Below are 15,974 nucleotides of genomic sequence, written 5' to 3'. Positions count from 1 at the left end.
GAGGAAAAACGCAGGGGGAGGCTACAAATATTTTTATGGAGGGAGATTGCGAGGTGGGGGAGATTATCAAAATCAGTATTGCAGGGACCACTTCCCGGGTTGAAGAGGCTGGACCTCTGTGCTGTGGATTACGCTCCACCCGACATCGTTAATTTCAAATTGCGCGACCGTTTCTCACCTGCCCTGCGCTAAGGCAGGGGCTGGACCCAATTCCGAGATAGGAAAATACGCAGGACTCGAGCCTTTCGCAATTCACTGATCACATTTACGCAAGTGACGTCAAGCACTACCGTTTGCCGTAAGGGAGGGAGGCGTACGTAATTGGCGTAAAAGGGGCCTAGAGCTTTCCCGCTATTGGCGGCGGTTAGGACGTTTACGCAACGGCCTGACGTAAAGGCGCGTTAGTTGGGGGGAAGGTTCTAGAAAAGCGGCGGCAGCGGCTCTAGCGCCAGTAGCAGCAGCGCCGGCTTGCCGTGCGGAGGTGTTCCTAGCGGTGTTGTTTCTCGAGCCGCGGCAGTTTTCACTACAGCGCCAGGACGAGTCCGGTTCGTGTTCGACCGCGGAGATCTCTCTCATCTCGCTCGGCTGCGGGAAATCGGGCTGAAGCGACTGAGTCCGCGATGGAGGTAACGGGTTTGAAATCAATGAGTTAATTGGAAAGGGCATGGCGAGGCCGTTGGCGCCTCAGTGGAAGTCGGCCACCCGCCTCGTGGGAGAGCGGCAGTGAAATTGGGCCACTTCAGAAGCGGTTGTTCTGGGGATATTTTTGAAGAGGTAATTTTTGGCGTAGGCCTGTTCAGCAGTTTCCCCACCCTCAGCCGCCCGGCGCCATTTCCCTTTGCTGGGGGTGGGGGATGGGGATCTTCCACATGGCGGATGCAGCCTCATTTTAGTGAATGTGGGGCGCGGAGGCAGGGATTCTTATTTACTTTTTAAAGCGGGCTTATTTGGGGGTCCCCACATCCTCGAGTGCGAGCGTTTCGGCGGGCTTTGGGTCCTCGGGAGCGAGGCTGCGGAGCTTCCCCTCCCCCTCTCCTGGGAACCGGATTTGGCGGCCGCCATTTTCATTTCTCTCCTTCCTCGCCGCGTTTTTCTTTAAACTGTTTGGAGTCTCCTAGTTTGAATCTTTTATCAAAGAATAGAAGTGGTTAACCATTTTTATTCCTTCCCGGCCTGATTTCATGCCGTTTTGAGGTGGATTCCGAGTGCTTTGTGAGCTTGGATCTTTAAAGCTCTGCGCACCTCATTAGAGGCTCTCCTTTCCCCTCGATGAAATGGCGCCATTGCGTTCAGAAGCCACAGCGGAGAGCGCGCGCGCGGGTTGGGGGGTGGGGGGGGCGACTACAGGGTTGGTTCGCACCGCTTAAGAGAAGGTAAAGCGACCTCTGTGGTTTGGGGCCCGCTTTTAAGGCGAGCCCCAGAGTACACAAAACATTTTGTTTTGCAGCCCTTATTTGTTTGAGTAACGGTTTTTATCTGGGTCGGCCGTGGCAAAAAGGCAGTTGTCTTACAGAAAACGAGAAATAAATGAAAATTTAGACCTATCAGACTAGTACTGAGCATGTGGGTGGCAATGGGGAAGGTTATGATTCGTTTCAGAATCCTTTATTTTTCTGAGGGATTCTCTCTAATTTACGGGACTTTTTCGTATTAAAATACTTTCACTAAAAAATACAGATTTTATTGGTTAAGACCACGGGTCCTTATAAATGATTAGCGAGAAATTATGAGGAAGGTGAAATAATGATTTTATTAGATTCTGTTTAAAACCCGACTCAGTCCTTAAGTGCGTGTATTGCTTGCTATATACAAGACGAGGTTGGGGCCGCTATGTATTTGAACTTTGTCACTTGCTATTCTCATGTTTGCAATTACGGTTCATTACATTGGCAAACATAAGGGCCCAAGCGAAGGGGGTCTACCAGGGTATTTTCTTTGACCCTAAGCACGCTTATAAAATAACTTTGTAATCGATAGTGGACATCGGGTAAGTTTGGGGGAAAATGAGGTAAGTAAATGAGTTTTTTGCTTTTTAGTGATTGGTAGAAACTGTCGCAGATGTACTTTTTTAAACTAGTTGAAAGACCTATTTATTGATAATACAGTATTTAGAATAAGGTTAATCCAAAATACCAATTTGCCAAATAATGATTTTAGTAGATTATTTAACTGTATTAGGAGCTAGTTTGGTAATTAATCTTTTAAAATTTTTCAGGTTCCTGAACACATGCAGAAAACACATGCAGTAAACATGCAGAAAAAACTCTGAATTGCTTATCACTGTATTTTTTTGAGTTGTTGAGACAATATGGTTGGAGGGAGAAACGTTCATAGAACTGGGTTGAGAGCTGTGATGCTATTTGCTAGTAATAAAATACTTCCTGTTGTAGGGGAAATTACACTTTGTTTCAGTTTATATCATATGTTCGTAGCAGTTGGTCCTCAACATTATATCTATTCTGGTTTCTGAATATTTTAATTTTTTTTAACCTAGTCACCTGAAAACTACCTTAACTGATAGCCGGGAAATATAGGACTGTTAATGCAGCCTATTTGCTGGTTTATGGGGATTAAAAGATTTCAGCTCAGGCTTATTTCCTTTTTCCTTGTAAAATTAGAGACATTCTGTGTAGTTTGCGGGGTGGCCACTAAGTTCACTATACTTGGGCCTTGGGTTGTTTTTTTTAATGAGTGAGTGAAATGTAAATGGTGGTATGGTATAGATAAGCTTTAGTTGGTCATAAAATCTGGTCTTGGTCCGAAGAATGGTAAAAATTACGGATATTTTGCTACATGTATTGAACATTTTAAGTTTTTGCCCAGTGGTGGTGAATAGTTGGTATATGGGAAAAGAATGATCCTTACTAGGTTTTTGATTGCGATGCATTAGTCTCCACTAGAGGGAGCAGTGAAGGGAACGTAAATCTGTCACTTTTCAGAAACTAAATTCTGAAATGGTAAATTATGGGTTGTAAGTAAGGAACCAGCAATTTTTGTATTAAAAAATATTCAAACTGGGCATTTAAAAGTTAACTTTTCTGTTCTAGGATATAGGATTGAATGCAACTTCTGATGACAATCTAACCCTTCAATGACCAGAGAAGAGATTTGCTCCTTTCTCTTCAGAAAGCTTTTTAAATTAAGTGATATTAAATTGATTTGAAATGTCAAGTAAATTTAGATCAAGCATTAATGACTGAAACGTGTGTAGTTCAGCTGAGGCAGTTTTTTTTTTTTTTTTTTTTTTGGTGTAACACTAATAATGCAGTTTAACATATGGTTTAAATTTGATGTAAGTTTTTTTTTTCCCTCCAGAAAACTTTAGAAACTGTTCCTTTGGAGAGGAAAAAGGTACTCTGCCAGCAGGTCACCTTACATTTAAGAATTTAATTTCCTGCATACGAAGAGAAAATGTAAATAAAAATTGAAATGGTGTTTTCCTTTGCAGAGAGAAAAGGAACAGTTCCGTAAACTCTTTATTGGTGGCTTGAGCTTCGAAACCACAGAAGAAAGTTTGAGGAATTACTACGAGCAATGGGGAAAACTTACAGACTGTGTGGTATGTTAAATTAAAAAGTGCTTACAGATACTAGGTTTTGAACTGTTGGGCTTCTGTGTTTGAAACGTTAAGTGGAATCCTGGAGAAAATCACATTTAAATCTGTGTTTATCATTAAAGATGCTATTTGTGCTGCTAGTTCATAGCACCAGTAGTTATTAATAGATTAAGTGCTAAGGTTTCCCCTTTGGTTTTAAAGGTAATGAGAGATCCTGCAAGCAAAAGATCCAGAGGATTTGGTTTTGTAACTTTTTCATCCATGGCTGAGGTTGATGCTGCCATGGCTGCGAGACCTCATTCAATTGATGGGAGAGTGGTTGAGCCAAAACGTGCGGTTGCAAGAGAGGTGAGCACAGTGTAACTTGGTGCAATAAATGTGAAGAAAATTCTGTCCCACTGAAGGTTAGAATGTAATTTTTTAAAGAATTGGTTTTTTTGTATCTAGCTCAAAGTTTTTTTCCTTAGTAAAGCTATGGTGGGTTTCTGTACTTTGGTTTCCTAGACAAGATTATTTTTCATAAGCTATTGCTTTACCTAGTATGTTATCAAAGCATAGAAGCCATTTATGGTACCCAGAGATGGTGTGTTAGTCATGTTTGTGGTTTTCTTTTGTCAGGCTGACTTTCTTTTTTCCTCTTTCCACTACTACAGGAATCTGGGAAGCCAGGGGCTCATGTAACTGTGAAGAAACTGTTTGTTGGTGGGATTAAAGAAGATACTGAGGAACATCATCTTAGAGATTATTTTGAGGAATATGGCAAAATTGATACCATTGAGATAATTACTGATAGGCAGTCTGGAAAGAAAAGAGGCTTTGGATTTGTTACTTTTGATGACCATGATCCTGTGGATAAGATTGTGTGTAAGTGTCTATAAATACTAGGTGTGTGGATATTTCACAGATTAAATTTTGGATATATCAACACCTACACTTTTTTCAAAGGTGAACTTTAATTTTTGTAAGTTATGGCTTATAGAAGACTGGTTGAATGGAGTCTGAACTTTTCTTTGCAGTGCAGAAATACCATACCATCAATGGTCATAATGCAGAAGTAAGAAAGGCTTTGTCTAGACAAGAAATGCAGGAGGTTCAAAGTTCTAGAAGTGGAAGAGGAGGTAACTTGAATTCCATTTTTTAAAAAAATTTATTTGTATATATGCTTGTTACTAATACTAGGGCATTTATTGTAGGCAACTTTGGTTTTGGAGATTCTCGTGGTGGCGGTGGAAATTTTGGGCCAGGACCAGGAAGTAACTTTAGAGGAGGATCAGGTAAAGTTCAAGTTGTAAATGTTAGAAGGGTGAACGTTTGATTAAAAACTGATTCACTTTATTCTTAAGACTTTGTATCCGGGTGTGATATTCTGATTTGCTAGGCAAAAGGTAATAGTTAAAAGCATAATCTTACAACTGTAATCAAGAACAGTCGATACAGAGATTATTTTATGGTTTTTAGTTTTTTTAAAACACGTTACAACCACCTTAAAAGTTACAAGGTATTCCTGAATAGTGACTGAAAATACCATAGACACTTTGCCTGTAGACTTCAAAAGGTCTATATCTGTTAAATATTTTGTTTTAGGCTTCAGATAATTTATCTGAATTAATAAAATACTGAGGTGCCAAGCCAAAAACTTTATCTCCATTTAATGTCATTTCTGTGTGTAAATAAACGGAATCTTTTAAATGGAGGCTTGCCAAGTCCAACCCCTCAGATTAGGCAGTTACCTTGATAGTGAGATTTACACGTTACCGTGTTTATTTTTAAGAAAAAAGTAATACGGTGTTCAGCGTAAAAGGAAATGGTTCCTAAGAATCAGTCTAATAGATAACTAACAGAACGTGGAGGAAAGGAAGATAAGAAATTGAAATAGGGTGAACAGTGAATAATGAATCATTTTTTTCTGCTCCTAACAGATGGCTATGGAAGTGGTCGTGGATTTGGGGATGGCTATAATGGGTATGGAGGAGGACCTGGAGGTCAGTTTCTTCTTCGTTTTGGTTTATATGATTTCAGATTTAATCACAGTATTCAGTTTAATTCAGTGAAATTTTTCTTAATGTTTTACATTTTACTTTTCATAAAGAATTTAGGTAATAGAGGTTCAGTTGTTTGGATTCTTTATAGTTCAGTTATTTGGATTCTTTATAATTCACATCTTAGCTTTTGTGTAGTTTAAGGAAAGAGAGTACCTTTTGTGTGTATTTAATACAGGTTGTAAAATCTTTGGGTGGATTTTAAATGAAAATGTAAAGATGCCATCATGCTATCCTGTTTATCAAGCGAAAGATTAAGATACAATACATCACATGCTGTGGGTTTTTTGGAAAAGTAGAGAATTGGATATGACCAACATGCAAGGGACATATGTATAATAGTTGTGTTGTCTTACCCCTTAAGATGAGTGCCCCAGGAAAACTTTTCAAAAAGTCACCAGAGGAAGAGGAACTTTTTCAAAATACACAAAAGGTGCTCCTAGGTTCAGCTAAGGTTGGAGGCACTGTTAGGAATCAAGTGATATGTTAGATTTTTTATTAGAATACAGAAAAGATTGATACCTGCTGACAAATGTAGTGAGACAGTAAAACTGAGCTAGTAATAGACTTGATTTTTGCTGTTCATGAGGCACAACTAACTTAATTCCTACATCTCACTTTCCAGCTTTGCTTTGAAACCCAAATATATATTTTGTTCGAGAAAGATGAGTTTTCTTACACTTCAAATAATGAGATTTATTATACCAATTTGTTTTTTAATTACCCATAAGTTAATTATTGTTCTCCCTGCCCCCCCTCCCCATATTTAAGAGGCATGATAATTCAGTTGGGAAACATGAGTTGGGAATTGAATCTTTTTGACCAGTTAGGGGGATGTGGTGGTTCTACTTTGTCCCACTAGCCTACACCTCATCAACCCTCACAACCCTTAACACAATGTAAATGCTATTTCAAGATAATTTTCAGGAGAACCCTTAATGTCTTTAGTTTTAGGGAAGACCTAGGATGTGGGTATTGGTGTCTATAAAGGTTTTATCCAGTTGCTTGTGGCTAGATGTTCCCTACCCCCAAATGTTTACCAGGGAGATTCTGTTCTGCCCTTGAGGCTGCTATTCTAGAAGAAATTTCATAGACGTTTGTAAAAATGTGTTTTGGAAAGCTGCAAGTGGGTGTGATAAGACAGTTCAAATGGCATTGAAAATACTAAGTAATTACTTAAAGGCTTATTTTATAATAGGTGGCAATTTTGGAGGTAGCCCTGGTTATGGAGGAGGAAGAGGAGGCTATGGTGGTGGAGGACCTGGTTATGGCAACCAGGGTGGGGGCTACGGAGGTGGTTATGACAACTATGGAGGAGGTAACATTTACCTGCAACCTTTCTGGGGGAATTTGGACTGGAATTCATGACTTAACACAAGTCTTTCATTTTAATGTCATAGTTGCCTTAAAAATTGTAGAATTTTAGATAGGTGTTTGCATTTATTCTGGTGATTTGTTTTTGTGGGAGATTTGTTCTAAATATTTAGAATGTATTACTGGTTTAATGTATTCTGAGGTTCATCGTGCAAAACTTGTATTTCAATTTTTTACAGGAAATTACGGAAGTGGAAATTACAATGATTTTGGAAATTATAACCAGCAACCTTCTAACTATGGTCCAATGAAGAGTGGAAATTTTGGTGGTAGCAGGAACATGGGGGGACCATATGGTGGAGGTAATTTTTAAATTCTTAAAATTGCATGCTAATTGTTTGGGTAACACTTCCGTTATATATAGGGTTACTGAAATAATCTTTGCACAAATAAAACAATTGTAACATCTTGAAGGCTTGGTGTGATGGATGTGGGATGTTCAGTGGTAGAAAATATTTGAGTCAGGAAAACAGGTTAGCTGTTTCGCGTGGGGATTCTTTTTTTCCCCCCTTGATTATTTCTTGGCCAAATAAAGTGCTAAGTACATTTGCAAAGTGGTATAAATTAGTATGAGTCATCTCTCTGAAAGTTAATTTAGTAAAAAATAACAAATCTTGACTCACCATTATTTGTTCTTGAGAAAGTTGATAGTAGGACCAAAATAGATTCCTTAACGCCACTAGGTATACTTTTTTAAAATCCCTTAACTGTGACTTAATGATCATGGTTGACAAGCAAAGAATAGCATCAGTAAAATGTTTCCAAATAAAAAGGGAAAAATTATCTATGAATCTGGATAATTTACCTCCCAAATACTTAGGATAGTTTGAGACAGTGGGTTATGATCTGCTTGTTTTAGTGAGTAGTTAAAAGTATGATAAACCATAGTATTGGGCTAATCAATGGGGGTTGAAATAAGTTTGCTCTCTTTTCCATCAATTCTAGGAAACTATGGTCCTGGAGGAAGTGGAGGAAGTGGGGGTTATGGAGGGAGAAGCCGATATTGAGCTTCTTCCTATTTGCCATGGGTAAGTAGCTTTTGAGTTTACATTATTATTTCTTGGGGAGACCTAGCTGCCAGGAGTAAAAGCTTTTTAGGATCATGTTATCTTTCCTAAAAGTCTGGGTAGATGGATAATTTCATAACCTATTTTTTTTTTACTCTTTACTTCTGTTGAAACAGGCTTCACTGTATAAATAGGAGAGGATGAGAGCCCAGAGGTAACAGAACAGCTTCAGGTTATCGAAATAACAATGTTAAGGAAACTCTTATCTCAGTCATGCATAAGTATGCAGTGATATGGCAGAAGACACCAGAGCAGATGCAGAGAGCCATTTTGTGAATGGATTGGATTATTTAATAACATTACCTTACTGTGGAGGAAGGATTGTAAAAAAAAAAATGCCTTTGAGACAGTTTCTTAGCTTTTTAATTGTTGTTTCTTTCTAGTGGTCTTTGTAAGAGTGTAGAAGCATTCCTTCTTTGATAATGTTAAATTTGTAAGTTTCAGGTGACATGTGAAACCTTTTTTAAGATTTTTCTCAAAGTTTTGAAAAGCTATTAGCCAGGATCATGGTGTAATAAGACATAACGTTTTTCCTTTAAAAAATTTAAGTGCGTGTGTAGAGTTAAGAAGCTGTTGTACATTTATGATTTAATAAAATAATTCTAAAGGAAATTGTGTAATTATAGACTTTTTATTTTAAATAAGTTAAGGAGTGGGTAGTATAATTAAGGTCCATTGCAAAGCTGTTGTTAATATTTGTGTAAGATAAATGCTGGTCAGATATAAGTGTGTTGTCTGCAATTCCTCAGGATTAAATTATCTAGATAACTTAAGGGATATCTCTGCAAGGAGAAACACCTTTTTAGATCTTTTAGATGCTGCTTCTTCAATGCAAGGAAAGGAAATAACCCCAGCGAGGTACTCTTCAGGGATGCAGGTCTAGTACAAGAAAACTCTTGACGGCTACTAAGTTCAGCCAGTCTTAAAAAACTGCTGTTTCTACAAAGCTTTAACTACAGTAGTTTATAAGGATGCCAACGAAAGCTGAGGGTGTAGAGCAAAATAGTTCTAAGCTTCAGTTAAACTTCTTAGGTAAGATCTTATTTACTTTTCCTTTCTTAATTTCCCTCCCCAAAAGATAAACTAATACTCTTCAATGGTCTTTCAGTATAGTGGTTCTTGCGTAGTTTAACATAGCTATAAATTGAGTTTAACATTCATAAACTCAAGAGAATAATTTTATCAACCCTATTTTCCAATCTGTCATTTATTTAAATTATTTTGGTTGTTTTTCCCCCTTTTTCCTCCTTTCCCATCCCCTCCCCCCCTCCCCACGAAGATTCAGGTGCTTAACATATCATTTTTTTCCCTGCTGGAATTTTAGCATTGATATGAACCATGGACAAGTATATTCTGCTGCCACAAAGACTAAAGTGCTTCATTTCAACAGCTGAGGCAAGCCAAGTGATCATTAATAAAGCTTTTCTTGGTTCCTTCAGTGGTGTTGGTAGTAAAATGGTAGGTAAAAGTTAGGCTGCAAGTTCAATCATGAAATTTCCCATCGTTACATCCTTGTGTATTCACATTTCTTGGATCAAGCATTTTGAGTGAACTCTGGGGGTTTTTATTAAAAATAAAGACATTTTGTTTTATTTGATATGGTTGTAGGTTTACATGGCTTATCAGGATCAGGCTAAGGTAGGGCAAAATGGTTGAATATTTCCAGATAATAGTTTATACTTATGAATAAAGTGTCTGTCTACATTATAAATCCTGTATGTATCCAGTACTAAATACTTGGGTATAAATGTAATTCTTTCCCAATTTCCCTATCTTATAGGTGAGATTTAGGTTGGCTGCTGAAATTCATTTCTTAAATGTCATCAGTTTGATTGCCTGGCTTTATTGCCTTTTCAAGAATGATAATCAGGGCATATTCTACTGTATGCACCAGTGAGTCCTCTTTGATCCTAAGACCACCACTGAAGTTATTTAGGTTCTTTGGACAAACATGATAAACTTCTTCAGATACTTTTTTTTTCCTTTGGCAGGAAGGTGTCTTGCTGCAGGTAACTAATGAAGAAGTGGTCAACCACAGAGTCTTCAAGAAATAAGAAATTCTGTACCATCTGAAAGTAGTTCTTGTTGGTGCCTTCATTTAAAAAGCACTCTAAGATTAAAGGGAAATGTTTTCTGATAAAATACAAACTTCATTTAGTACAGGTTCTTAATATAAACAATTACAAGTTGAGTATTGTTTGTAAAAGTAACATCAAATCGGCTATGGCTAGAGAGAAATGTATCATGTTTTAAATTAGGTTTTGTGAGTAGACAGATGAAAATTCTATTTTAAATATAAAATTTATAAAATAAATACTTTTGTATTGAAATACTTGGTGTAATGTTTACACATAAAATGTGTGAATCTTGTTCTATAAACATTCAGTTGTCTAAAGGGTTGCCATCCCCTAGATTTTTAAAGCAGTTTCACAAAGCTGTGCATATTGCCATTTCAATATTCAGACATGAGGAAAGCATTGTGGACATGATTGGCTGTCCCTAATAAAAATGCCATTCTTAATAACACTATTCAGCGTTTGAATAGTGGTATATTGCTGTAGTTTTCTGGCTTTTCTATGTTGAACATTGCTGGTGGTGTTTTTAAATATATTACAGATTTTAACCAGCTAAAGGGGTTCCAAATTAAGTGGCTATATGCGAAAGCATAAGACACACAATCTGCCATTCTAGTTGCTCAAATGTCAGTTATGTTGCACTTTACACCCAGTATCAGTAGCTGGCTGTCTTATAAGGGTTAATAAGCATGGTGGATAAAATTTAACAATGACTTTATTACTTGGACGTTACCTGAAATGGAAAAATATAACAAAAACAATAAGGTTGACTTGACAGTTTCTTTAGGTTTTCATAATGAGGTAAGCCACACAAATGAAGACTAACAAGATGGGCGGTTAATATCCTAACTGTATTCATCAACTCATGAAAATACTTGGCTTCAAATTAGGAAAGTAATTGAAGATTTTAAGTATTCAGCTGTACAAAGAAGTTGAACTTTGAAGAAGGCCAAATCAAGTTGGTATTACCTTAAAATTCCCCAACCCTTAACCAGCACAAATGTGGAAACTTGACGATACGTAATAAATCAAAATGAACTGCAAGTTTGCAGTAGGTAATGTTGAGGCATTTCACCTGTGTATTGAGCTGTTAATTTTCATTTTGGACTCAAGGTAGTTTTTGTATAACCTTACACTTTGTAAAAGGAAATAACAGAATGCTGTTTAACATTTCACCTCAGGCTTAACCCTTAATTGCTGCATAACACATCACCTCTGTACTTAAGAGTAGTTTCAACCAACCATAAAATTGTGCTCTTACACTATGTGGGTCAACAATTAGGAAGCAATTTAGCTGTGTGATTGTCTGAAGCTCAAGATGGGTGGCAGGTTTTTGGCTGTTTCCCCCATAGTGATCTATCCAAGAGAGAATCGTCAAAATATGACCAGTGTTTTGGAACTTGCATATTTTGATGGTCACACAGAGGGTTTTAATCTCATAATTACCAAGAGGCAAGCATTTGGCCGGCTGCCACTTGGGAGTGTTGGCTTATGAAAATATTTCAAACCCTGTTTGGTGTAGGAATACAAGTTAAGGTGGTTGGCCTGTAAAAGTGATTTAACAATTGCTACTTGTATGAAATACTTAAATTACTGAGCAAATCCAGTAACTCAGGGATTCTTTAAAAGGATGTTAGTTCCTAATAGTTCAAAAGTGGGTATCTCTTCGCAGGAGGTGGAAAAAAGCTTTATCTTTTAATAGCCTAAAATATGTTCTTAATTTTGTTGCGTGCCTTAAAGATCATTGATTTATCATGTGCCCAGATGGTTGACAAACCCCTTAAAAATTGAATGCCATACCACTAGTACTGCAACTAAAGCTTAGCTGTAACAGGTTTTTCGTGAAATATAGTTGAATGAGTACGGTTGATTGGATTAGCCAAGAAAAGCAAATTCCATTGGAATATGGGGGTGGGGGGGGGCTGTGCGAGGCTAATCCAGCCATTTATAAATAAAGGCACCTAATATAGGCTGATAATTCTGAAGATCAGTGGAAAAAAGGACAACGGAGATAGCATCTGGCTATTCAGATTTCACTTAATTTTTCAACACATTTGATACTGGAGGAATGATTTCAGGAACAAATTTTCTGTAGGGGAGGTAATAGTTATGTTGTAGGGAACAAATAAAAAATGGGATTCAGGTATGGAGCCAGTCCACTAAGTTCAGAAAAGAAAAATGGCGTCCCAGAAAAGACTTCAAGGAGGCCAAGGACTAACTACAAGATGTATACAAGGAAACTGATTTTAACAGTTCTTGATAGTCACCTTGAGGTGTTTTTTTTTTTAACCATAGCAAATATTTGGGAACACGTTTTGGGGTATTGTGGTTACTTGCCCAGAACTTTGGTTTGACAGAATTGTTCTTCAGTTCAGCTTCAATTAGAGTTTGGTTAGGAACCAAACTGAATAGATTACTCTTCTCATAACACCCCCGTCTGTTCCTCAATTCCAGGATAATTGCGTGTTTTTAAGGTAACTGAACTAGCAAAACAGTTCAGTCAACCTTTGTGGACCAGTTTCTTAAATAGGGAGTCGGTCTAAAGTACTTGAAGGTTTCCAGTGCCAAACTGGATTATCAATGATGGGAGAGGAAGCAGCTTCAGTCTGCCCGTCCTGAATCCATTGTGATTGTGTGCAGGTGTCAGGAAACTAGAGGTTTGATTTAGCGACCAACTTGGTTACAGCACACCAAACCTTTCAAACTCAAACGTTAAACTTTCATACATGACCTTCATTATGTTCATCTATTTCATTGTGGTTTTGGGGAAATTGACAAGTAGGCACTGAATAGCTGAGTAAGGCTTCCAGCAGTTTTGAAACCAAGTAAGTTGTGCTGTAGTTTTCACATGGTAGACTTGAAATAATTTGTGGTAATGTGCCGTGAAGCTGTAATCCACCAAAGGTGAAGGCATATGGGGTATGTATGCTCTTGTAAAAGCCTATCATAAGTGATCATAGTACAAAACTGGTCAGAAGAGTGATTTGATTGTATCTAGAAGAAGCATTTGGTGGCAAAATCTAGGGCTTGAAAGAAATGCGTAGGCTCAATTTAAAATGGCAAGTTTATTATAAAAATCCACTCAACAATACACTGCATTTCTGATTTCTACATTGTTAGGCAAATAAATGATTCTAGTGTAGAAATGTCTGACAATCTTGATTTTCCTTGTTTTGAAGTTAATATATTAATGTTAACATTTTCATTTCAATACTTCTAGAACTATTTTTTAGTTCATTAGAGTTTCAGTATTTCCAGTTCTTTGGTTGTAGAGTCTATACTTATCTACTGGCACTTCCCTTGCTGTTGGTTTGTTTTTGTATGGCTTGTAATGTTACATTAAGCCATGTGACATTTTGTGAGACAATACAGGCTGGCTTTACCTGCCAGGGAGTTCTACTTAGTTACTACACAGGCTAGCTCTGTCCTGTCTCTAAAACCTGATGCTGTCCTCAGCCATTAAAGCCAAATACATTATTTTTTTAGAGCTTGGCCATTTATAGTTTATGTAGTATTTTAGCCCCAATATTCTCTCTTAGCCCCTGTATCACTTTAACACATTAAGTTCAATTTGGCTTGGGTCTAACATGCTGCCCTATTTGCTAGATAACCTGTATTCCTGAATGGGTATTTTGGAGGAAAAACATCCAAGGTAAATTAGCTTAGAATTTTTATAAATTGAATACAAAATTTATTTTCACAGAAAAAGGTATAATTTATTCATAAAAATTAAAATAGCTTTTGAAAAGCTCAATATATACTTCAGTGCTAAATGAGTGTTAAAGCTATTTGCGTTTAAAGTCAACTGAAATACATTTTAAAATAATTGTTTGCTCTTTGAAGTTACCATACCAAGTTTTCGTGTCACTACATAATTTATGAATTGTGTATATAATGTAGAACTTCATGAAAAGTGGCTTTCCCCAGATTTCCCACAAGGCTGATATTGCAGTTATTTGGTAACACCTGAACTACGAAATTGCATTGGTTTGTGATCATATCTTCTGAGCATCACTTTATACACCCTAATGGGTCCCGTCTTCAATTTCTTCTCTCAGTTTTTCTCTTTCCCTTTTGGTTTTCCTTTTTGTGGCCTGAGGTCACCAGTTCCTTAGGTACAACCCAAACACTTCCATCATGGCTGCACTGAAGAGCATATTGGTTTGGATTGACTGGTCTACCTTCCTCATCTCTTAACCTACTAAAAATATCATGATAAAGGTCATGCAATTTCTGTTTCATTATGTTAATAGCTTTGTTACACTGGGCTCGCTCTCTCTTGAGGGTTTCCTTCTTTGCTTGCAAGTTACATACATCATCTTCTAGATTCAAAATGATGTCCAGTTTGCGCTTACGACAGTTCTGAGCAGCAACTTTATTTTTCCCTCTTCGTCGGATGTCACGGATGAGTGACACCTGTAAATCTGTTAGGTAGTACCTGCTTAGCATACTGTTGAAAGAATCAACAGGCATGCAGACAATTTCATCTACAGAAAAAGGGATGTGCAGAGCTTTAGCACGGCGTTCATCACGGCTTAAGTTTCTGTCTGTGTCATTCTGGTACCTACTTTTTACTTTTTGTGATTTCCCAGGCCATGAAAAAGACTCAGGAGTGGATTCTGGTGTACTTGGTTGTAAGTGGTAAGTGTGGTTATGGAGTATGTGTTGAAATGCAAGGTCGCCATGGAAACCAGAAGCACTCCTGTGGTCCACATGACAAAGTATACTGGTCTCTGGGCAGTAGCCTCCTACAGCGCCTTCTAAGACATGGTGGGAAAGCGATTCAAGATGACTTCTGGAACCTATAGCACCTGCACACACAGAATTAGACTTGGTGACAGAGCTGCTCTCATGGCTTGAATTCAAGGAAAGTCCAGAATCAGAATCTGGTTCTTCAAAAAGGCGAGAAACCTCCATTGGCTCAAAACCTTCTGTAGCCAAAGACATTAAGTTTATCTCGTCAAATATGTTTATATCAAGGTCATACAGGTCTTCGCTTGTTAGATTCCTCATCTGATGGTCAGGAAGTGGAAGAAATCCTGTCAGATTAGTTCCAGGAAGGGTCTGTTCAGGATTGATGGTATGAGAACTGAACTGCAGAAACGGTTCTTGGGGCTGCAAAGTCCTTGCTACTGAATCTCTTCTAAATGTACTGTCAGGACACAGCAACATGGCCTCATGGAGATTCACATCGTGACTGATAGCCTGGCTGAAATTTACATTATAATGTACTGAAGAATTCACGCCATCATGGATACTTCCTGGAAAAGGAAGATCTCCCAGTGAGATGCCCTGAAAAAGGAAGGGGAAAAAACACTTTAATCAATTCTAACACCTAGTACAGCATTTTCTTTTGTGAATTCTTTTAAACAGTGATAGAAGTTAGCTATGAATAGCCTTCCTCAGTTAAATAATACAGGCAACACAATATGCGGTAAGCCCAAGTCAGAGTATGCTATACTTGAAGATTCGTTCTTCTAATAGGTAATTCAGAAAACTTGATTTAGTAAAAAGCTGGTCTTGTTAATCATTCTAATGTTTTACTGTAGTTTACTACCGTGTTTCCCAGAAAATAAGACTGGGTCTTATATTAATTTTTGCTCCAAAAGACACATTAGGACTTACGTTCAGGGGATGTAATCCTGAAAAATACTAGGGCTTGTTTTCCCTCAAGGTCTTACTTTCGGGGAAACAGTATAGTGAAGTAATGTTGGGGTAGGGGGTCTTCTAAAGTAAATCAGACCAAATAGGATGAAAACACAAATTATACCAGAAAGTTATGCCCTAGTTTGTCAAATGTTTACTGCGATTTAGAGTCTATGATTACATAGATTATACCTTTGTGGTTATTACTGGGAGGAAC

The 15,974-nt window shown here is 37.7% G+C and overlaps 2 protein-coding genes across 19 annotated transcripts in view; one reads left to right on the top strand and one right to left on the bottom strand.

Annotated features, from left to right (window-relative positions):
• Positions 1-408: 408 nt before the first annotated feature.
• Positions 409-10,366, top strand: HNRNPA2B1 (heterogeneous nuclear ribonucleoprotein A2/B1). 15 transcript variants are annotated; one of them, XR_012498914.1, is made up of 14 exons: positions 415-626; positions 3,316-3,351; positions 3,449-3,559; positions 3,758-3,904; positions 4,210-4,420; positions 4,573-4,674; positions 4,750-4,830; positions 5,476-5,538; positions 6,794-6,913; positions 7,149-7,271; positions 7,915-7,997; positions 9,361-9,431; positions 9,817-9,929; positions 10,028-10,366. XR_012498914.1 is itself a non-coding variant. In XM_019726135.2 (12 exons), exons 1-11 carry the CDS (start codon positions 621-623, stop codon positions 7,974-7,976), a joined length of 1,062 nt encoding a protein of 353 aa, XP_019581694.1. In that variant the 5' UTR covers positions 415-620; the 3' UTR covers positions 7,977-7,997; positions 10,028-10,366. The 15 variants fall into 15 exon arrangements, 6 of the variants coding, with proteins under 6 accessions (XP_074196989.1, XP_019581695.1, XP_019581694.1 ...); XR_012498911.1 differs by having other exon boundaries at positions 9,361-9,494; XR_012498912.1 differs by having other exon boundaries at positions 9,361-9,494; positions 10,005-10,366.
• Positions 10,367-13,157: 2,791 nt separating this feature from the next.
• The window catches only part of NFE2L3 (NFE2 like bZIP transcription factor 3), a 28,559-nt gene continuing 25,742 nt past the window's right edge, over positions 13,158-15,974 (bottom strand). For all 4 annotated transcript variants that reach the window (XM_019726128.2, XM_019726129.2, XM_019726130.2 and 1 more), the window contains one exon: positions 13,158-15,403. In XM_019726128.2, coding sequence (XP_019581687.2) covers positions 14,153-15,403 — 1,251 coding nt within the window. In that variant the 3' untranslated portion in view covers positions 13,158-14,152. The remainder of the gene's footprint in view (positions 15,404-15,974) is intronic.

Source organism: Rhinolophus sinicus, linkage group LG09 (genome assembly GCF_036562045.2).
Source record: "Rhinolophus sinicus isolate RSC01 linkage group LG09, ASM3656204v1, whole genome shotgun sequence".
NCBI lineage: Eukaryota > Metazoa > Chordata > Mammalia > Chiroptera > Rhinolophidae > Rhinolophus > Rhinolophus sinicus.
Note: the sequence above shows the minus strand (reverse complement) of the source record. Positions and strands in the feature narration are given on the sequence as shown.

What these genes read in the sequence shown, in the direction of transcription:
- HNRNPA2B1 (XM_019726135.2), top strand. An exon ending in TAACTTTAGAGGAGGATCAG is followed by an intron (nt 4,831 to 5,475) that starts GTAAAGTTCAAG and finishes TGCTCCTAACAG; the next exon opens with ATGGCTATGGAAGTGGTCGT. An exon ending in TTATGACAACTATGGAGGAG is followed by an intron (nt 6,914 to 7,148) that starts GTAACATTTACC and finishes AATTTTTTACAG; the next exon opens with GAAATTACGGAAGTGGAAAT.